Source organism: Mustela putorius, unplaced genomic scaffold (genome assembly GCF_011764305.1).
Source record: "Mustela putorius furo isolate JIRA1106 unplaced genomic scaffold, ASM1176430v1.1 tig00003853_pilon_pilon_pilon, whole genome shotgun sequence".
Classification (NCBI taxonomy): Eukaryota; Metazoa; Chordata; class Mammalia; order Carnivora; family Mustelidae; genus Mustela; species Mustela putorius.
In genome coordinates, this window is record NW_025422005.1 from 35,261,814 (window position 1) to 35,285,450 (window position 23,637).

The window sequence follows — 23,637 nt, forward strand, 5'->3', positions numbered from 1 at the left end:
TAGTATCATAGTCACAGAGAGGGTTAGGAGAAAGATTAGCTAGAAATCTCCTAAAGCATTTTTCTAAATCTTCCTTCTGTCCTATCACTACCAACACTGAGAAAAGATGCATCAGATGGATGCCCAAAACCACCTTGGAAGAGGCAAATGTCTTTGTGGCAACCAGATTAACTGCTTTAAGTTCAAGTGTGGAAAGCAATATTCATTCATTCATCCATTTATTCATTCACCCAACTAGTATTTACTGCATGCTTTTATGTGACAGCTGCTGAAGACTCATTAGTAACAAAATAACCAATTCCAAGGAGTTTAAAGTCTAGTAAACACAAGATTATAGTCAGCCAGAACTTGATTTCAAATTCCAGCTCCATTACTTAGCTAAAAAGACCTTAAATTAATTTCTTTCCCAGCCTCCAGATTCTATTCTTCATCTGTAAAATGGGGGAAACACTACCTATTTCATGGTATTGTATGATAACTAGACAATAGGGAGAGAGAGAGGGGAAAAAAATTTACCAAGGCCTGGCACATAGAAAACATTTGGTTAAAAAGTGCCTGGGGGCACCGGGGTGGCTCCGTTGGTTCAGTGTCTGTCTTCGGCTCAGGTCATGATCTAGGGTCTTGGATAGAGTCCCACATTGGGCTCCCCGCTCCTTGGGAGGCCTGCTTCTCCCTCTCCCTCTCCCACTGCTTGTGTTCCCTCTCTTTCTATGTCTCTCTCTGTCAAATAAATAAAAATCTTTTAAAAAGAAAAAAAAAAAAAAACCAACAACAGGAGGTGCCTGGCTGGCTCAGTTGGTAGAACATGTGACTTTTGATCTCAGGATCTGGAGTTTGACCCCCATCCTGGGTGTAGAGATGGAAAGAAGGAAGGAGAGAAGGGAGGGAGGAAGGAAGGAAGGAATCAATTTAATTAATGATTTTTTCACTATTATTACTCAGGAAATAATACAGCAGATGAAAAATGCCTCCTTCCAAATCAATGAAATGTTTTCTAATGAAAAAAGTGATAAACAGGATCTGAACAAGTAAGGTATCATCACTCAGAGTACTCCTTGGAATCCCCATGATCTATGAAGTTATCTCCACTTGTTTGTCCTATAAATATTTCAAATTCAACCTGTTCAAAACTGACCTCTCAGTCCTCTCCCATCTTACACATCCTGTAGTCTTCCCCATCTCAATTAATAGCAACTCTATCCTTCAGGTGTTCTGACCAAAAACCTCGGAGTTAACCTTGACTCCTTCTGTCTTCTCACATTCCACACTTAATGCATCAAGAAAGCCTAGTTTACCCTCAAAATTGATCCAGAATCACCAGCAGCACTCTGGTCCAAGTTACCATTATCTCTCAGCCTTTTTGCATAGTCTTTATTTATTGCACAAACTCAACTGCAACTGTCTCTTAACTAGTCTTCCTGCTTTCACCCTTGCCTCGTTTTCAGTCTATCCAACTCACAGTAGCCAGAGTTATCTTTTTAAAAGATAAGTCACATCATATCATAGCCCTACTCAAAAAACCCCAAAGACTTCACAATTCAGCCTGAGTAAAAGTTGAAGCTCTTACAATGGTCTACAACACTGTGTGATCTGGCCTGCATTTCCTCTCTGCCCCCCATCTACTATCTTTTTTGCTCTCACCACTGCAGCCACGTCACCCTTCTTGGAGTTCTTAACCTCTCCAGGAACATTTCTGCCTCCATGTCTTTGGACTTGCTGTTCCCACTTCCTAGAACACTCTTTCTCCAGATACTCATATAGTGAATTCCCTTATCTCCTTAATTTTTGCTGCTTCTGTGAGAACTTCTCTGTCCACACACTGAAATTACAAACCCCACACACTGAAACCACATATATTACAATTTGGTTCCTATGTGGTCTAACTCTCCTACCCACCCCTCTGCTGTTCACAATGTAAGTTTCAGAGGGCAGAGATTTTTATTTATTTGTTATTATATTCCCAATGCCTAGAATAGTGCTAGATACATAGTAGAAGCCCAATAAATATTTTTTGAATGAGTAAATGAGCCAGAAGCAAGCTAGCAAGTCAGGGGAAAACTGTTTTAAGAATAAGGTAAACTAAATGAACTCTTCTAGTATTTGTGGGTTAGAGTGCCATCCTCAAATTCTTGTTTCTCAAATGTCATAGGGAGTTACTAAATATAAGGGAAGAAAACATGTACCACAATTTGTTTAGAAATATTTTTATTACTAAATGACCAAACCAAAAAATTAAATAAAAACTACCTTTTTCAAAAGTAAAGATGCCATCAGGTGTTTATAGGAATGTTTTTAGCTCTTTTTATAAGTATAAATGAAATAAACTTCTAATTGTGAAAGGACTTGAGATGTGACACTTCACACTATTTCTGTCTCAAGCTCTTTCCACTGGGGCTAATTCAGCTTTCTGAGAACTGGGTCTACACTAAAAACCAACTATAAACATCCTAAACATATACTATGGGCCCAACCACACAAAGTATCATCCTTGGCCTTATCTGGAAGACTGAGCTGCATTAGAGAGCCTGGGATTTGACATAATTTGGAAAGTGGGAGGAAGAAGAGAGATAAGGGCATCCTAGGTCCTAGAAGGCACATCTAAAGCCAGCATGTGTAGAAGACAGCATAAAGACCCACCTAACTAGTTTTTAAGATGTATATTCTGAAATCAAATAGAGTTTAGAATGCTAAACAGAAGTTTTTAAGAATTTTTTTAAAGATTTATTTATTTATTTTTGAGAGAGAGGGGGAAAGAGAGAGAAGTAGGTACAGACAGGGGGAGGGGGTAAAGGGAAAAAGAAATTCAAGCTGACTCCACATTAAGCACGGAGTGCCACACAGGGCTCGATCTCATGACCTGAGTAAAACTAAGAGTCAGTCAACCAAATATGCCATCCAGGAGCCCCTAAACAGAAGTTTTTGAACAGAAGCATCACATTATCAAAGTATGCCTAATGGATTATTTAAATAGTGATATAGCAAACTAAAGCAAAGAAAGACTGGAGACAGGAAAACCAGCCAATGACTTTGTAGGAATCTAGACACAGAATAACATTATGGCAAGAATGCAGAGAAAGAAGAATCAGAAAGATATCACAAAGAAAATAGAAGGATTGGGAACTGATTAAATTCAAGAGATGGGAAAATGTAAAAACCAATTCTGTAGTTTTTATTTGGAGGAATAAGTATTCTAACAATAGAAAATGGTAAGATTGAAAACAGTGACCTGAGCTATGCTGTATTTGAAATATTAGTAAAGTAACTGAGTAGAAAACAGGAGTTGACAGGAAAAAAGAATATGAACTACAATGAGTAACAACTATTAATATACATGGAGATGTAAGAGTTAATATCATGAAGTCATGGCTGGATATTTAAAAATAGCTTTTAAGGAAGAACATAGTAAGAAATTTCTTACTATCCCAGTAACTAAATACTGAGTTCATGAAAGACACTGCAGTGGAGTAAAAATGGTCAGTGATGTAGAGTCTAATAACTCCCCTCCCTGTGAATCAGACCTGACCAAGAGAAAGAGCACAAGTGACATTCTGAAACTTCAAAGGTAAGTCATAAGAAGTCTTTCAGCTCCCACTTGGGTAGCCTATACCTCTTTCCAGTTACCATATACAAAGTCCAACTATCCTGAGATCACCATGCTATGGGACGCTCAAGACATATGGAGATGACCTAGAGAATGAGACACCACGCAGTGAAAGAGAGGGGCCAAGCCACCCTCATTCACCACGGCACCAGGCATGCGAATGCAGCAGCCATCCTGGAAGTGGGCCCTCTAGCTGACACATGTGGATCAGAGACCCAGGAAAGCCCTTCCAAATTCCCAACCTACAAAATCACAAGCAAAATAAAATGATTGTTTTAAATCACTAAATTTTAGGGTAATTTGTTATACAGCAATAAATAAGGGAATAGGCTTCTTTTTATCCTGATAAGCCCAGAGCCTAGTAGATTGCCTAGCCTACAGCAAATTCACTCAAAATGGTATATGTAAAGTGATTCTCTTTCTTCTCTTGCAGATGCTAATTCACAGCCTGTCATTTCTCCTACCCTCACCATTCCTTTAGAAGTCTTGAGTCACAGGGGCAATCATTGTTGGTACATCTGGAGTGTCCTTTTCACTATTATGTGACAGAACTAGTCTCCTCAAAACCACCCATGCTTGAAAGATAGGTATGGCTATGCTGCAAAAGTTAACCCAAGGCACGCCTCAGATAATACTGCTTCTGGCTCAAGGTAAATAAGGCCAAGAGAATACTCTGTACTGGGCCACACAGAAGCAAAAAAAAGAAGCAGGCACAACTAACAGCAATATCACAGCACACCAAGAAACTAGAATCGGGGTCTGGCTGCTCATTTTTATAAATAATGCATGAGTCTGGTCACTGAACCGACAGAGTTTCCTTTCATTATAAGCTCTCTGATTATATAAGGCTTCTTATAAGTCTGACAAAAAAACAACTCAAAAACAACACATATCAACCCACATAAACAAGGAATTTCCCAAGTAACTATTCCTTAAAAAACCAAGAAGGTGTACAGTGGGGGTGGAAACGGTGAGTGAGAAGAGGATGAGGGCTATGTGAATAAAAAGTTCTTTTCAGCCACCTGCAGGGCTGAATCATTCCCTCATGAGCTAAGAGTGTTTCTTGTACTACCAAGTACCTGCCTGACTGAAGTGACTTTGCTGTAAACAGAATGAATGACCTCACTGCTGTGTCTATAGCTAAGTGATTCTTACTGGAATGGTGGGGAGTGGGGGAGCATAGTTTCTCCAGGGTAGAGAAGGCAAGAGAGACCTCAAAACATGTGCCAAGCAATTCTTTTGCTGACTCTTTGACCAGAGTATTGTCATTTGAGATCCCTACCCAACAACCTTATATCCCACTCATTTCCCAAATTTCCAATCTTCTAGGCACTGAAAGATTCTGCACAGAGAGGATCCCTGAACTATTTGATTATGAGGATATTTCGCTCTTTGTGCCTTTCTTAACAAGCTTAAAAAGAAGACATTATGAGATGACACATAATCTGTCTCAAAGCATCTCTTGTCTTTGACAACACTCCACACCTCCATCTTGGATATGGAAGAGAAAACATACAGCATGTTAAGTTGGTGGCAGCTACTTTTTGAGTAAAATCACAGCTACCTTAGGATGAAGTTGACAATGTAAAGACAGACCAAAGAGATGGAAAAACATGGGGTCTCTGAATAACATCTATTTAGCTGCTGAATTAAAGCAACCTTGGGTGCCTGGGTGGCTCAGAGGGTTAAGCCTCTGTCTTCGGCTCAGGTCATGATCTCAGGGTCCTGGGATCGAGTCCCGCATCGGGCTCTCTGCTCAGTGGGGAGCCTGCTTCCTTCTCTCTCTCTGCCCGCCTCTCTACCTGCTTGTGATCTCTGTCTGTCAAATAAATAAATAAAATCTTAAAAAAAAAATAAAAATAAAAATAAAGCAACCTTAACCTCATAAGCTACCAGAATTCCAGTTATATTAGTCATTTTGTTGTTTAAGGTCTTTTGACTATTTTCTGTTACTTGCAACTGAACACATTCTCATATCTCCAATAACCAGGGTATCTTTTTCTAAGTAACCCCAAATATAAAAATAGTCAAAATCAAATTCTACAAATACTACACATGCTATACATATAAGAATCTGTGGGGAATATATATAAGAGCTTATTAGCACTGTGGGGAATACATAAGTCATTTAAGGACAGCATGTTATAATGGAAAGGGTATAGACTTTGAAGTCAAATGAATCTGGATCCAAATCCTTCTTTGGAAATTCCCTTAATTTTTCTAAGCATAGATTTCTCAGCTATAAGATGGAGAAAATTGGGGCGCCTGGGTGGCTCAGTGGTTTGGGCTGCTGCCTTCGGCTCGGGTCATGATCTCAGGGTCCTGGGATCGAGCCCCGCATCGGGCTCTCTGCTCCGCAGGAAGCCTGCTTCCCTCTCTCTCTCTCTCTCTCTCTCTGCCTGCCTCTCTGCCTACTTGTGATCTCTGTCTGTCAAATAAATAAATAAAATCTTTAAAAAAAAAAAAAAAAGATGGAGAAAATTGGGGCGCCTGGGTGGCTCAGTGGGTTAAGCCTCTGCTTTTGGCTCGAGTCATGATCTCAGGGTCCTGGGATCAAGGCCCGCATCAGGCTCTCTGCTCAGCGGGAAGCCTGCTTCCCCTTCTCTCTCTTCCTGCCTCTCTGCCTACTTGTGACCTCTCTCTGTCAAATAAATAAATAAAATCTTTAAAAATAAATAAATAAAATAAAATGGAGAAAATATGATTACAGAATTGTGAGGATTATAGCTAATATGTAAAGCACTAAGCCTAGCACTTAGCCCACAGGAGGTATTTAATAACTAACTGGTAGCTATGATTTTTATAATGGGAGAATGTCTTTGCCCTCAAGTAGGGTAGAAAAGACAAATAATTATGATTTTTTAATTGGGATATTTATAGGATATGGGAGATTGCAACAGTGGTTCTGATTCTTTACCCGTTGTGGAATCGATGCCCTTTGACATACAACTTTGCAGTATGCTCCCAATGTGGACTCGGGTGTGTGACTTTTTTTGTCCAGTGGAGATGCTGGGCAAGCAAATGTGAATATAAGCAGAATCATGAAAAGCACTTGTGCAAATGGCTGGCCTACTCTTGCTGTTCTGGTATCATCACATCTAGGCTAGTCTGTTGATCGAACAAGGGTCAGAAGCAGCTGAAGCAAGGCCATCCCAGCAAAGCCCAACCTAAATCAGACTGCCAGTTGACCTGCCAGATGCATGAGTGAGCCCAAGTGAGACTAGCAGAGCTGTCCAGCTGGGCTCAGCTCAGCTCAGCCCTGCAGGTATACAAGAAATAAATGTTTATTATTGCATGCTTTTGAGGTTTTGTGGTTGGATAGTACATAGCAATTGCTAACTAATATATAGGGTTATATTTTCTGTCTTTCAAAACTGAAGATTTTCACTTCCTTGATACTCTTGACCAAATGAAAGACAATGTTAGGGTTTCCTGAGTCAAAGACATACTTATGGAGTATTTCTACTCGATACAATATGGATTCTTTTTTTTTTTTAAATATTTTATTTATTTATTTGACACAGAGAGAGAGAGATCACAAGTAGGCAGAGCAGCAGGCAGAGAGGGGGGGGGGGAAGCAGGCTCCCTGTGGAGCAGGGAGCCCAATGTGGGGCTCGATCCCAGGACCCGGAGACCATGACTGGAGCCAAAGGCAGCGGCTTAACCCACTGAGCCACCCAGGCGCCCCTACAATATGGATTCTTAATTCAACTTATAAACTTAAAGGTTTTATTTGATCTTTTATCAAACTTTTCTCTTTAACAAATAACTCATTTGCTTAAAAACTCAGAAGTCGGGGCGCCTGGGTGGCTCAGTGGGTTAAAGCCTCTGCCTTCGGCTCAGGTCACGATCCCAGGGTACTGGGATCAAGCCCCGCATGGGGCTCTCTGCTCAGCAGGAAGCCTGCTTCCTTCTCTCTCTGCCTGCCTCTCTGCCTACTTGTGATCTCTGTCTCTGTCAAAAAAATAAATAAAATCTTTAAAAACAAAACAAAACACAACCTCAGAAGTCTATACTTAACTACAGATAAAACGATCTGTAGTAGTTAGTAGTACCTAACTGTCTGACTATTTCAAGTTCAATTAATGTCTACAATTTCATTATTTTTTCAAAGACTTTATTTACTTATTTGAGAGAGAGAGTATGCACATATGCAGGGGGTAGGGGTAGAAGGAGAAACAGACTCCCAGCTAAGCAGGCAGACAGACAGACATAAACCACTGAAGACACCAGCCTTTTTATCCCCAATTCAGAGCACTGTTCATCCCAAGGCCTGTGTGTAGAGTACATGTGATACAAAGGCTTGGAGGACAGGGGCTTGATCCCATGACCCCAGGATCACAACCTAAGCCGAAGGCAGACAATTAACTGATTGAGCCACCCAGGCACCCTAAAGCCTATAATTTTATTTTTTAATTATTTTAAAAAAGATTTTATTTATTTATTTGAGATAAAGAGAGAGAGAGAGAGAGAGAGAGCACAAAGGGGGGTGGGCAGAGGGAGAGGGAAAAGCAAGCTCCCCGCTGAGCAGGGAGCCTCACCCTCACGTGGGGCTCGATCTCGGGACACTGGGATCATGACCTGAGCTAAAAGCAGACACTTAACTGACTGAGTCACCCAGGTGCCCCCAATGTCTATAATTTTAAAGAAGACTCACAGAAATGGTTCAAGCCCAGAAAAGTCCAGATCACTACTGTACCTGAGAAATACTATTCCTAATACTATCAGTACTTTATAGGCACTAACAAGAGCTATGTTTGTCTGCTGTAATTATTGACAAAGTATTTCAAGAGAAATAAGAAATAGTATTCACATTATTATAAAGAGCAGCATTCCACCAGTCAGAAAAATCTACTAAATGTCATCTAAGTTCCCAGGGCTATGCTAGATGTTATTAGTAATTTATTTTTATAATCCTTAGTGAAACCAATAGCTGTGCTGCCAAGTCAAATTATGGGATAAACACAGGATTCCCCAGAGATCTATGCCATGATGGCCTTTCCTGATCCCCTTCTGAAAATAACCATAAGCATTTGGATATTTGGGCTGCATGACCATCAGCCTATTATCATTGTAATAAAAATTATTAACGTTATATGCTATGCCAATATCCATGAATGATACTGGAAATACACACTCTTTCACAAAATGGGCACTATATTTTATATATGGCTATGAGTAAGACAACAAACAACAGAAAATATTATTTAAGTGCAACATCGACAAAGAATGCTGCATTAAAATCATTCAATTCTGCCACTTTCATTACACCCCAAATCTGAATCTGCAACACGATTACAGATTTTAAAGCATTTTCTTCTTTGTCAGCAAAACCAACATACAAGCCCTTCCAATAAATTTACATTTCAGAGAACAATGATATAACAAAGGAGTATAACAAATATTTTAAAAAATTATTAGTGTCAGAGCTCTGGCAGATAGAAATCTTAAGAGTAGGAGAGAGTTTTGTCTTTGAAGAATTTATAGACTCACTTCTGAGAAAAGAAATACATAGAAAATGTTTTTTTGATCTGGAATGCTGGTTATGGGTGTGTTCGTTTGTAAAAATTTAGTGAGCTATACATGTATCATATGTGTGCTTTTTTTATGTCATATGTTAATAAAAAGTTTCTAAAAAATTTTAATAACATTAACAGTAGTACTGAAAAGCAGTATTAAATACCAAATGAAAAATATTGACAATTCAAGGAATTCAGGAAGGACAAGTCAATGTTAATAAAAAAAGCTGTAATAGTAAAATGTATAAATGAATTACTATATGCCAGGCACTGTGCCAAATAGGCATTTTACAAAAATCCCTGTGAAATCATCATTTTATCAGCAAGATCTGCCATAATTACCTACTCCCTCCTCCTTGAAACTCCTTCCTTTCCATTCCAGGCCAATACAATTCTCTTGGTTTTTCCCCTAACTCACTAGCCACTCCCTCTCAAAATGCCTTTCTCCTTTGGCTTTTAAAATTGAAATACTCTAGGGCTCAGACACTGGTCTTCTCTCTTTAGACTCCCTGGGGCAGATACTATTATTATTATTCCCATTTTATAGACGACAACACTGAGACACAGAGAAATTCAAACCTAGGCAATCAAGACGTCAGAGGTCATGCTCTTAATTACCTCATTATTCTGCCTTCTTTGACTTTCGATAAAAGAGGCAAACCAGAGGGTGCCTGGGTGGCTGGGTGGGTTAAGCCTCTGCCTTCAGCTCAGGTCATGGTCTCAGGGTCCTGGGATGGAGCCCCGCATCGGGCTCTCTCTGCACTGCGTCGGGCTTTCTGGTCAGCAGGGAGCCTGCTTCCCTGCTCTCTCTTTGCCTGCTTACTTGTGATCTCTCTCTCTCTCTCACACATAAATAAAAAATCTTTTAAATAAAATCTTTAAAAAAAAAAAAAGGCAGGACAGAGCTACACACATTCCACATTCTGATGCCCTCAGTAACTGAGAAAAGAGACAAAGAGTGAAGCATACAGGACCTTCCATCAGCAGATATTAAGGACTAAAACGAGGCACCAAGCCAGCAGGAAATGACCATTCACAAATCCTGTAAAACAGTTTTCCTTCCTAAGTTTCTTCACTTTGTATTTTGGTACTTAATTCCCAAGGAAAATTGTGAACACTTTCTAGCACACAGATTCTCAAATCTAGATGCTCATTTGAATAATCTGGAGAGCTTTTAAAAATGCATATGGACCCGATGAAAACCTACCAAACCTAGATTTCAGGGATCTGTGTTTCTAAGAAGCACCCAAGCAAATTCTGAAGCTGACAGCTCAGTACCTGAATTTAGGAAGACTTTGTTCTAGAAAGGATTCTCTGTCTTCAGAGGCTAAGTAGTGACTATCACATATTACCTGCTTAGAAGAGGCTGAAAATGAAATGAGACTGGAGAGGAAAACTAATTCCAATTAGTAATAAGACCAATCAGGACACTACAGCAGTGACAGTGGAATTCTAGATCAGTACACCAAACAGCCAAGTGATGCCATCCCTTAGCCTAGGAAAGGGTCATCCATATTTGAGCACTCATAGTCTCAGAGTACTCACGAAGTATTATGAGGGAATCCAAGAATATTAAGAAATACAGCCATTGTCCCCAGGCAAGAGAAGAAAGCACTGTTAACACTGCTATTTTTGCATAAATATCAATGCATTATACAAACAACAATCACTATGGAACCCAGAATGCTGAAACTAAGGCAGAGAAGCCACTTCAATAGGCTTACTTAAGTCTTACCTCTGTAAGCGCATGCAACTGTCCTTGATGTACACACACACCCATGAACCTATGAAACAAAACACATTTTTTTTAAACAAACGAAAATACCACAACTACCATATTGAGAAACTAGTTTAGTTACTCATGCATTAGAAACAATCCAATACCTGTGAAGTCTCCTGGGTTCCTGTACAACCCTGTAGCCTCTCTAACTTTAATACTAGGCTGGTAAAATTCTAAGTTTACCATGAAACATCTGGTTGTGGCAAGATCTAGTGGTAATAAGCAACTGTGGAAGACAGAAAGGAGTAAGCCTTAAAAATAGCATGGTATATTAGAAAAGGCACCAAAGCACCAAACTGGAAGTAAGGAGACTTGTTGTTGGTTTCAGGTCCACTATCATCTAGCTACATGCTCAAGAAAAAAAATTATTTTTAATTTTAAAAAAGGAGAGAGAAACACTAACACTATCTGAACTTCAGTTTCCTCATGTAGAAAGTAAGCAGGTTGGACTAGCCAATCTGAAGGTCTGTAATTTAAAAACTAGTAACTATGAGAGAGGGCGGGGGGAAAAGCACCCATATGCTGGAAGACAAAGGACTAACTTCCTTTACATTAAAAAAAACCTCCAAATATGTTTAAAAAAAAAAAAAAGCAGCAGAAGAAGCAGCAGCAGCAAAGGATGTCTTGTTGGCTCAGTTAAGCACCTGCCTTTGGCTCAGAATCCCAGGGTCCTGGGATCAAGCCCCAAGTAGGGCTCCCTGCTCAGCAGGGAGCATACTTATCCCTCTCCTTTTGTCCCCTCCCCCCCTACTCATGCTCACTCTCTCTCTCAAATAAATAAAATCTTGAAAAAGAAAAGGAAGCAAAAAAAAAAAAAGCATGTAATTCACAGAAAAGTAAAATGTCTAATAAAAATATCAAAATGCTCTAATTCACTCATAATTTAAGAAATATACATTAAAAGAAGATATTGTTTTTTAAAATCTATCAAATGAACAAAGATTAAGATTGATCATGCTCAGTGTTGTCCAGAAGGTGAGAAAACAGGAAAAAGAAACACTGTTTAGTTCTTCGCACAACTTTTTTTTTTTTTTTAAGATTTTATTTATTTATTTGTCAGAGAGAGAGAGAGAGCGAGCACAGGCAGACAGAGTGGAAGGCAGAGGCAGAGGGAGAAGCAGGCTCCCTGTGGAACAAGGAGCCAGATGTGGGACTCAATCCCAGGACGCTGGGATCATGACCTGAGCCGAAGGAAGCTGCTTAACCAACTGAGCCACCCAGGCGTCCCTGCACAACTTTTTCAAAGGGTAATTGGTTGTATCTAGCAAATATTTTAATAGCTCCAACAGTTCCACTTCTCAGAATTTATGTTACAAATAGACTCAATTTGAGTACATACAAAAGGACATTTACTTCACCACTGTATATCAAATACCTGCCCATAAAAGACTAAATATTTATAGTATATTCACAGATTAGAATACTATACAGCCATTTAAAAGGAATGGAGTAGATTTTTATGCACTGATATGGGAATATATCCAAAATATACTGTTAAATAAAAACAGTGAGCTACAAATCTCATTTATATTTTTAAAAGTCTGGATATTAATAGAAAATGTCTAGGAAGCACTATAATAATAATATATGGTGTCATATGTGGAATCTACAAAAAAAACAAGATAAAAACAGACTCATAAATACAGAGAACAAATTGGTGATGGTTGTGGGAGGATGGGGACAGAGATGGGAGAAACAGCTGAAGGGGATGAAGAGGTACAAACTTTCAGTTACAAATAAGTCATGGGAATGTAAAGTACAACACAGAGAATATGGTCAATAATATCAAAATAATTTTGCATAGGATAACTACACCTATGATAAGCATTTCATAATACATATAAATGTTGAATCACTATGTTGCACACCTGAAACTGATATATTGTACATCAACTATACTTCAATTTTTTTAAAGACTTTATTTATTCATTTGACACAGAGAGAGAGAGAAAGCACAAGCAGGGGGAGCAGCAGGCAGAGGGAGAAGCAGGATCCCACTGAGCAAGGAGCCCAATGCAAGACTCTATCCCAGGACCCTGGGATCATGACCTGAGCTGAAGGCAGACGCTTAACTGACTGAGCTACCCAGGCGCCTCTCAACTATACTTCAATTTTAAAATAGAAAGAAGAAAAAAAGAAGAGGGGAAGATACTTGAGAACTATCTGGGGAGAAGGCCAGGTAAACATAGAGGCAGAGATAAAAGTTATCCTGCCACAAACCAAAGAATGTCTGGAGTCACCAAAAGCCAGAAGAAACAAGAAAGGATTCTCCCCTACAGCCTCCGAAGGAAGTGTTGCCTATGGACACCTTGATTTCAGACTTTGGAACTGCAACAGAATAAATTTAAATTGTTTAAAGTCACAGGTTTATGGCACTTTGTTAGGCAGTCTCAGTTAATGAATACAATGCATGACTGATTTTGTACAAAAGTAGATGCAAAGGCAATTTGGTAGAGCAAAAATAGTGTTTTCAACAAAGGGAGTATGAATATCTAGATACACACATACAAATAAATTTGGATTAATACCTTTTAGCATATATAAAATTGACTTAAGATGGATCATAAACCTAAATGTAAAACCAAATCTATAGGGTGCCTGGGTGGCTTGGTTGGTTAAACAACTGCCTTTGCCTCAGGTCATGCCTGAGTCCCACATCAGGCTCCCTGCTCAGCACAGAGTCTGCTTCTCCCTCTGACTTCTCCCCTCTCATGCTCTCTCTCATTCTCTCTCTCGAATAAACAAATCTTAAAAAAAAAAAATCTATAAAATATCTGGAAGAATTCATAGAAGAAAACCTTTGTGACCTTCTGTTAAGCAAAGTTTTCTTAGACATGACACCAAAAGCATAATCTAAAAAATTAAAAATTGATTAAACTTCTATTTTTTAAGATTTTATTTATTTATTTAAGAGAGAGTGAGCAAGAGAGAGAACACACGCAAGGGCAGAGGGAGAGGGAGAAGCAGGTTCCCCACTGAACAGGGAGACTGATGCAGGCCTTGATCCCAGGACTCTGTGATAATGACCTGAGCCAAATGACCACAAAGCCACCTAGTTTCCCCAATTAATTAGACTTCTTAAATCAAAATCTTGTGCTTTAAAAAAAAAAAAAGATTAATTAATTTATTTATTTGAGAGAGAACAGAGCATGTGAGAACACGAGTGGGAGGCGCAGTTGGAGAGGGAGCAGACTCCCCATTGAGCAGGGACCCCAATGCGAGGCTTGATCCCAGGATCCTGGGACCATGACCCGAGCTGAAGGCAGATGTCCAACTAACTGAGCCACCCAGGTGCCCTATCTTGAACTCTTCCTAAGACACTGTTAAGAGAAAGAAAAGACAAGTCATAGGGGCCCCTGGCTGGCTGAGTGGATTAAGCCTCCGCCTTCTACTCAGGTCATGATCTCAAGGTCCTCAGATCAAGCCCCACATGGGGCTCTCTGGTCAGCAGGGAGCCTGCTTCCCCCTCTCTGCCTACTTGTGATCTTTCTCTCTCTCTGTCAAATAAATAATAAAAATTCTTAAAAAAAAAAAAAAAAAGACAAGTCATAGACTGCAGTGCATATACCTAAGAAAGATTTGTGTTTAGATTTTTTTTTTTAAGATTTATTTACTTATCTTAGAGGGGGGAGAGGCAAAGGGAGAGGGAGAGAATGCCAAGCAGATTCCACACTAACTGTGGAGGCCAACACAGGGCTTAATCCCCAAAACCAGAGATCATAGCCCCACCCAAAATCAAGAGTCTGATGCTCAACTGACTGAGCCACCCACCCCATGTTTAGATTTTTTTTTAATCTCTCAAAACACAATAATAACCCAATTTAAAAAATAGAGAAAGAATAAAAGACAATTCACTAAAGATATACAGATGGAAAATAAGTACATGAAAAGATCAAGATCTTTAGGGAAATGCAAATCAAAACAATAAGATGTACTAATACATCTATTAGAATGTCTAAAATTAAGGACTTTCAGTACCAAATGACGGTAAAAATGAAGAGCAACTGGAATACCCATGCAGTGCTGGTGGGAATATGAAACGGTACAACCACTTTGGAAGACTGAGGTAGTTTCTTAAGTAACTACTTAACTTAAGTAACTACTGAGGTAGTTTCTTAAGTAAACATGTACCTATCATATGATCTAGCTATTCCACTCCTAGGTATTTAAAACAAAAAAAGTGAAGGCATATGTCAACACAAAACTTGTACACAAATACCCATTAAAAGTTGAATGGATAAAATAAATTATGGTATTCATACAACAGACTAATTACTCAGCTACAAAAAGGATATATGCAACAGTGGATAAACCTCAAAATAATTATGCTGACTAAAAAATCTGGACCCGGGCTCCTGGGTGGCTCAGTTGGTTAGGCAACTGCTTTCAGCTTGGGTTGTGGTCCTGAAGTCCTGGGATCAAGTCCCACATTGGGCTCCCAGCTCCATGGGGAGCCTGTTTCTCCCTCTGACCTTCTCCCCTCTTACGTTCTCTCCCACTGTCTCTCTCTCAAATAAATAAATAAAATCTTAAAAAAAAATAAAGATTTTATTTTTTAAAGATTTTATTTATTTATTTGTCAGAGAGAATGAGCACAGGCAGAGGCAGAGGGAGAAGCGGGCTCCCTGCTAAGCAAGGAGCCCAATATGGGACTCGATCCCAGGACGCTGGGATCCTGACCTGAGCCTAAGGCAGCTGTTTAACCAACTGAGCCACCCAGGAGTCCCCAAAAATAAAATCTTAAAAAAATTTTTTTAAATAATAAATTAAAAAAATAATAAATAAAAATAAGTAAAAAATCTGGACCCAATAAAGTACATACTATCCCATTCCATTGATATAAAAGTCTATAAAGTAAAATGAATCTATAGTGACAAAAGCAGATTCATAGTTGCCTGAGAGGTGTGGAGTTTATGGGGTGAAAAGGGAAGGAAGGAGGACATGTTCACTACCTCATGTTGATGGTTTCATGGGTGTATATACATATGTCAAAACTTATTACAGTGCACATTTCAAATGTGTGCAGTTTATTGTACATCATTTAAATCTCAAGAAAGCTATAAAACAAAGAAGAAGAAAAACATTAAGTGGTACTGACCAGGTAAGGGTAATTTTTATTTTTTAGCATATACACTTATGTTACATTTGAAGTCTTTTTAACCAACAGGTTATATTTATGTGTAAAAATAATTTAAAATATAAATTTTAAATTAAAATTAAAAACCATACATAAATGATTACTGATGATGATCATTAAAATGGGAGGAAAAGATAAATGTCACAAAGCCAGTGACAATTGAGCCAAGAAGGAAGTCTCAATAACAATTCCCTCAAGGGGCACTTGGGTGGCTTAGTCAGTTAAGCATCTGACTCTTGATTTCAGCTCAGGTCATGATCTCAGGGTTGTGAGATGCAGCCCCGTTGGGCTCCAACTCAGTGAGGAGTCTGCTTGAGATTCTCTCCTTCTGTCTCACTCTGTCCCTCCCCCAGCTCACGCTCTCTCTCTTTCAAATAAATAAATCTTAAAAAAAAAAAAAAAAGCCAAGTCTCAAGTAAGCTCTAGTTTAGAAGGGTAAAGAAAAGCGTAGACTGACTACAAGTGAGAGTAAAGGCAAAGCAGTGGTAAAGTTGGAAAGGACCATAAAGTTCCATGAAGGCAGAGTCCAGGTCATATTCTTCCTTGTGTTCATAGCACTGAGCAGTACCTAGAAAATAGGAGGCACATGCAGTAAATGACTGTTGAGTGAAAAGGAACTGAGTGAGGGAGAATATGTGGTTGGCTGTAATATCACAGTAGAGTTTTAAAGACATGTCACTTTGACCAAAATTACAAATGTGGAAATTTCAGAGTTTCTCCAAGAGGTGGTTTCTGGACCGCCAGTTTTCTCTAACTACATCCAGAGACTTGGTGGGAACTTGAAAAAGGAAAGAACCCAAGGAAAGATCTAGGCAGTACTGAAAATAGGATACAGGCACCAATGACCGGTTGAAACTTACCTCTGGCTCGGGAATAAATGGGAAGTGAATTGGTAAAGGAGTTAAAAGGCTCTGAAGTTAGAGGGTGTGGGCTCAAATCCCAGCTCCACTCTATTACACAAGCATTAGTTTCCCTCTTTGTAAAAGAGGATAACATTGTCCACAACATAAGGTTGTTGGAAGAGATTAAATGAAATAACGAATATAAAGTTCATAGCACAGTAACTGGCATACAGGAAGAGTTAAAAAAAAAAAAAAGTAATTATCATAATTATAACTTAAACATGGACCAGGTGAGAATCAAATTCAGTCACAAGGTGACTGGGCAGAAAAGCTTCTTTTTTTAAAAGATTTTATTTTTAAATAATCTCTACACCCAAATGCAATTCGAACTCATGACTCCAAGCTCAAGAGTCGCATGCTCCACCGACTGAGCCAGCCAGGAAACCCAAAAAGCTGGTTTTTATGTGCCCACTCTCCCCTAACCCTTGCTCCTACCTCCACTTCCTGCTTTGGAAAAGCGGGACATTTAACTTCATTCATCTCTCAGTTTCTTTACTATGAAAATCACTACCTAATAAGGAAGAGGGTGAGTGGGAGGAATGTTGGGTAGACAAAAGTCTAATACATAATGAACCTAAGTAATACAGAAGGCTGAAGACTGAATCTGGAATGCTGTTTCTGGCCAGCATGGCACGATGTCTATAACCTATGCAGAAAGAACATCTGAGAGTGGCAGTTACTGTCAGAAACTAGTTGGGTAAAAAAGATGAGGCTGAGGGCACCTGGGCAGCTCAGGATGTTAAGCCTCTGCCTTTATAGCTGAGGTCATGATCCTGGAGTGCTGCGATCAAGCCCCACATTGGGCTCCCTGCTCAGTGGGGAGCCTGCTTCTCCATCTCCCTCTGCTGCTCCTCTGTTTGTGCTCTCTCCCTCTCTGTCAAAATATAAATACAATCTTAAAAAAAAAAAAGAGGAGGCTACACAGGAACAGAGGAAGAACAGAAAGAGGTGGAACAGAGGAAATATGAGCAAGATGAATGAGAAAACAGTTAATCTGAGGGAGCTGCAGTTATTACAGTACCTTTAAAATAGGTCACTCTAAGTATCTATGCAACTCCCCAGTCTTTGGAATTATAAGAATCAGCATGCCATTCACTTATTAAAAGACTATTTCTTTAATTTACTTTTTAAATTTAAATTTAAGTTAACAGGGGAGCCTGGGTGGCTGGCTCAGTTGGTTAAGCATCTGTCTTCAACTCAGGTCATGGTCCCAGGGTCCTGAGATCAAGCCCCGCATTGGGTCCTTGCTCAGCGGAAGCCTGCTCCCTCTCCCACTCCCTCTTGCTTATGTTTTCTCTCTCTCACTATGTCTCTCTCTGTCAAATAAATAAATAAACCTTAAAAAAAAATAAAGTTAAGTTAACATATAGTGTAGTTTTGGTTTCAGAAGTAGAATTCAGTGATTTATCACCTACATATAAATCCAGTGTTCATCCCAACAAATGCACTCCTTAAGGCCCATCTTTCATTCAGCCCATCTTCTTCCAGCAACCTTCAGTTTATTCTCTATAGTTAATAGTCTCTTATGGTCTGTTTCCTTCTCTGTTTTTATCTTATTTTATTTTTCCTTCCCTTCCCCTATGTTCATCTGTTTTGCTTCTTAAATTCCACTTATGAGTGAAATCATATATTTGCCTTTCTCTGACTGACTTATTTCATTTAACATAATAAATACCCTCTAGTTCCATCCACATCATTGTAAATACACAATTCTTTATTGAGTGAGTGGCTACTATATACAAGGCTTTAGGGACAGGACAGTGAATAAAACAAAGTCCCTGATCCCACAGAACTTTCATTCTAGAGTTCATTCTGCTGTAAGGCAATTGTAATAAAAAGTTAAGTGCGTATTTTGCAGAATATAGCTAAACTGTATGCATAAATAGCTGTTTCTAGTGAGCCTCTTACAGAAAGGATGCTTCTCTTGAGATTAAATGGTATCCCTATCCCTACCTAAGAATAATTCTATTCCCAGGGCACCTTGGTGGCTCAGTGAAGAGTCTGCCTCCAGTTCAGGTCCTGATCCCAGGATTCTGGGATCAAGCCCTGCTCAGCAGGGAGTCTGCTTCCTCCTCTCCTCCTTACTCATGCTCTCTCTCACTATATCTGTCTCTCTCTCTCTCAAATAAATAAATAAAATCTTTTAAAAAGAAGAATAATTCTAGTTCTACTGCCCCACCATAGCAAAAAGAGATAAAGTAAAATATGATAAGCCACATTTCTTTCTTCGTTATGGCTTTTCAAACTATAATAGGCCCTAACAGGGGTGGGTTAACTATGGCCCAATATTTGTTTTTATAATTTTTTGAAAGTTTTTATTCATTTATTTTTGTGAGCATGAGAGAGGGCGGGGGAGGGAGGCAAAGGGAGAGCAGGAGTTGGGGGGCAGGCAAATCGAGAAGCAGACTTCCTGCCTAGCAGGGAGCCCAATGAGGGACTCCATCCCAGGGTTCTGGGACCATGACCTGAACAGAAAGCAAACACCTAACCAACTGAGCCACCCAGGCGCCCAGTTTTTATAATTTTTTTATTGGAACAAAATCATGGTATTGTCTATGGCAGCTTAGCTGCGATAGAGACTATATGACTTGCAAAGATTAGAATATATACTGTCTAGTCCTTCACAGAAACAGTTTGCCAACACTTGCAACAACTGCATAGGGATCCAACCCATTCCCAATTAGGGGGACTTATAATATCCTTATCTGCAAAAATGGGACCCCAAAATAACACCATCTTGGAGGCTACTTAGGAAGATTAAATGGAATAGCTCAGGTACAGTATTTAGCAAGGTCTAGCCCATGCTCAAATAAAACTTAGTTGCTTTTAATCTATCATTATTAATGATCCTAAATCATACCATCCCTTACATGGCTATTAGGATCACCTTTCAAAACACAATATATGTCATTACCCTCTTCATAACACTTCAACGGCTCCCTTCTGCCTATAGAGTAATGTTTAAAATTCCTTACCACAGTATTTAAAATTTGATCTGGTCCAACTTATCTTTGGATCCTCATATTTTCCTCTAAGCCTTATTCTTTGCCCATCTCTTCATCTCCTCTAGTTCTATCCTACAAATAAACTTAAATTTCCTCCATTCAAAAAATGCTTCCTTGCCCCATCCCTAAAATAGGATACTAATTTACTCTTTTTATTTGTTATCAAACTTTAATAGGTTATATTCACTATCTACGTTTCTTTCATCTTCACTCATTCTTAAGTTCATTATAATTGACTTTCTGCCCATATCACTCTTTTGTAACTTCCTTACTATGAAGGATTCAGAGGTGGGTTTTTTTTGTTGTTGTTTTTTGTTTTTTTTGTGGGTTTTTTTCTGCATTTCTAGTACCTAGTATAGTATCTGGCACACAGTAAGCAATCTCTCAGTAAAGATCTGTTTAATGGCATGAATGATTTTTATGACCTACAAACTTAAGTTCAAGCTCTTCTCTGAGTTGGAAGACTACTTTATTTCATTTTACTGAAAACCATCCTTCCAGGATCAGCTAAAATTTCGTCTTCCCTACATTGATCTCCTAGATATCTTCGGCTAGCATTATTCCTCTATCTTTCCCTTCCTCCCCAACAGTACTACAATGCACTTTTCACCCTGCTTTGAAAGACTGCTCATAAGCATAACTGAGGTGGTCCAGGGTCTGGAGTAAGACTGCTTATATTTGAATTCTGGCTATGCCACTTCATGATAACTTCTCCATATTCTAGTTTCTTCACATGCAAAATGAAAGTATTACTATTACCTAACCCAAATGGTTATTGTGAAGATGAAATGACATAGCTTGGGCTCCTGGAACGTAATAAGCACTAGAATATGTTAGCTATTCTTCTTCTTTTAACACTTCTAACTCCTTCTCCAGGCTGGAATATAAGAAAGGTTTTCAAGAATACAGATCTCTTCTCATCCGTTTCTATACACAGTGCCTGATACACAATGCTTTGCACATAAGATACAAAACAAACACTTCTTGAATGCAAAAGCAATAATCACCAAATTAGCTTGACAATGTAAATTCATTTTTTTAAAAAAGAACATTTAGAGGCAGGTACAAGGCTGGAAAGACAAGAAGTATGTATTTTATTTAATCAAATATTTATATAGAAGCTAGGCGATAGGACTCTACTAGCAAAACGATGGCTACATTTTAAAGTCATGGACCTTCTAGAAGCTGAAAAGACCTGGTTTGGGCATGATACACCCCCACAAGCCCACCATTCACTATGACCACATCGTCCCCAGAGACATCACAGCCAGCCCATTCAGGCAGGCACTGGCTTCATGTGACAGTTTTCTGCCTACCTTCCTCCCCACCCCCGACTCACATCACCACATCACAGTGGTACAGCACAACTCTACTTCTATGTGAAACTGTTCTGCCTGACCTCCTCAACCTCACTTCCTTTCCACCACCCACCACATCCAAAACAGTGTCATAGAGCTCACAAGCTAAGACAGGTATTAGCTTTATATTGGAAGAAGAGCTTGAGCAGAGTTCATCATTCCAGTTCTATAAAAAGCATATAGTTTAAAAGGGAAATATTACTCATCCTTAACAGGGAAGTGATATATGCCTAGAAAAGTATTTATTTATTTTAAAGATTTTATTTATTTGACAGAGAGAGACACAGTGAGAGAGAGAGCACAAGCAGGGGGAATGGGAGAGGGAGAAGCAGGCTTCCCACAGAGCAGGGAGGCCAAAGCAAGGCTCAGTCCTCATGACCCGAGCCAAAGGCAGACGCCCAACAACTGAACCACCCAGGTGTCCCTAGAAAAGTACTTAATGTCAACAGTAAGTTGTCACTGAAATTGTTATTGCTAATTATATTAAAATCTAAGTTGCGGATGAAGCCTCAAATTTTTTTTTCGGTATGAGATCAGACCTAAAAAAATACATTTGGGGGCGCCTGGGTGGCTCAGTGGGTTGAGCCGCTGCCTTCGGCTCAGGTCATGATCTCAGGGTCCTGGGATCGAGTCCCGCATCGGGCTCTCTGCTCGGCGGGAAGCCTGCTTCCTCCTCTCTCTCTCTCTGCCTGCCTCTCTGCCTGCCTCTCTGCCTACTTGTAATCTCTCTCTGTCAAATAAATAAATAAATCTTTAAAAAAAAAAAAAAAAAAAAAATACATTTGGGGGGCACCTGGGTGGCTCAGTGGGTTAAAGCCTCTGCCTTCAGCTCAGGTCATGATCTCTGGATCCTGGGATCAAGCCCCGCATTGGGCTCTCTGCTCAGCAGGGAGTCTGCTTCCTTCTCTCTCTCTCTCTCTCTCTCTGCCTGCTCTCTGCCTACTTGTGATCTGTCAAATAAATAAATAAAATCTTTAAAAAAAAATACATTTGGAATGATTCTTACTCCCCACTACCACCACCCAAAATCATGCCAGCCAGAATTACTTAACTCAGGAAGAGAGCTCTTTGTTAATGCATGTGCTTAGTTTTTATACTATACACACACACACTTGTTAAGATGTAGAAAGAGTTGGGCTGCCTGGGTGGCTCAGAGAGTTAGGCCTCTGCCTTCGGCTCGGGTCATGGTCTCGGGGTCTTAGGATAGAGCCCCGAGTCGGGCGCTCTGCTTGGCAGGGAGCCTGTTTCTCCCTCTCTCTCTGCCTGCTTGTGATCTCTCTCTCTGTGTCAGATGATTAAATAAAATCTTAAAAAAAAAAAAAAAAAAGATGTAAGAAGAGTTACTGTTGTTTGTTAAGCCAGTGCTTCCTAAATTTTGACAATGTGCAAACAAATCACCTGGGAATTATGTAAATTGCAGACTCCAATTCAATAGGTCGGGGCAGAGAGAAGCTAAGCTGAGAGTCTGAATTTCTTTCTTTCTTTTTAAGATTCTTTTTATTTATTTGAGAGAGAGGAGAACACAAAGGGAAATTGAGAGGGAGAAGCAGACTCCCCGCTGAGCAGGGAGCCCGATGCAGGACTCTATCCCAGGAGCCTGAGGATCATGACCTGAGCCAAAGGCAGATGCTTAACCATCGGAGCCACCCAGGCAATAAGCTCCCAGCTAATGTTGATGCTCCTAGACCCCTGGAGCACATACTGAGCACCAAGGCTCAGTCTAGACAAAAGGCAAATGATAAACCACTCTAAAGTTAGTGAGACTGTAAGAGGAAACTCCCAACTCTGATACTACTAGTAAACTAGACTTCGACCAGAAACTTAATTTGCCATAGTATTTCCTGTACCATGATTTACTATTTTCCATAAAGTGTTATTACCATGCTTTTATATACCCTTTGACTTTTCTCAGATTGTTTCCACTGCATAGAATGCCCCTCCCCTCATTTCTACATAGTTAGATTCTCCCTACCCTCAAAGCCCAGTTCAAATACTTCCTTTCCCACAAAACAAACCTGGCTCCCTCTAAGGAGAAGTATTTCTGAACTAGCATGCTTCTGAACTAACTACCAAGGCTCTCCATCTACACCACTCTCCTATGGCATCATCATTTCCTACCTTTAACTATGTTTCATAAAACAAAATGAATTCTCTTGCCGGTCATATGATAGTATATAAATATTTGCTGGGTAAATTTAAAACAGAGTCTGACCACTCAAAAATTATTGAATGCCGGAGTGCCTGGGTGGCTCAGTCCTTAAGCATCTGCTTTGGCTTAGGTCATGATCCCAGGGTCAGGGGATCGAGCCCCACATCTGGTGCCCTGCTCAGCAGG

The 23,637-nt window shown here is 39.6% G+C and overlaps 1 protein-coding gene across 3 annotated transcripts in view; it reads right to left on the minus strand.

Annotated features, from left to right (window-relative positions):
* Positions 1-23,637, minus strand: part of TESK2 (testis associated actin remodelling kinase 2) — a 132,873-nt gene that overhangs the window by 28,402 nt on the left and 80,834 nt on the right. For all 3 annotated transcript variants that reach the window (XM_004740448.3, XM_004740449.3, XM_045064431.1), the window contains one exon: positions 10,856-10,904. In XM_004740448.3, coding sequence (XP_004740505.1) covers positions 10,856-10,904 — 49 coding nt within the window. The remainder of the gene's footprint in view (positions 1-10,855; positions 10,905-23,637) is intronic.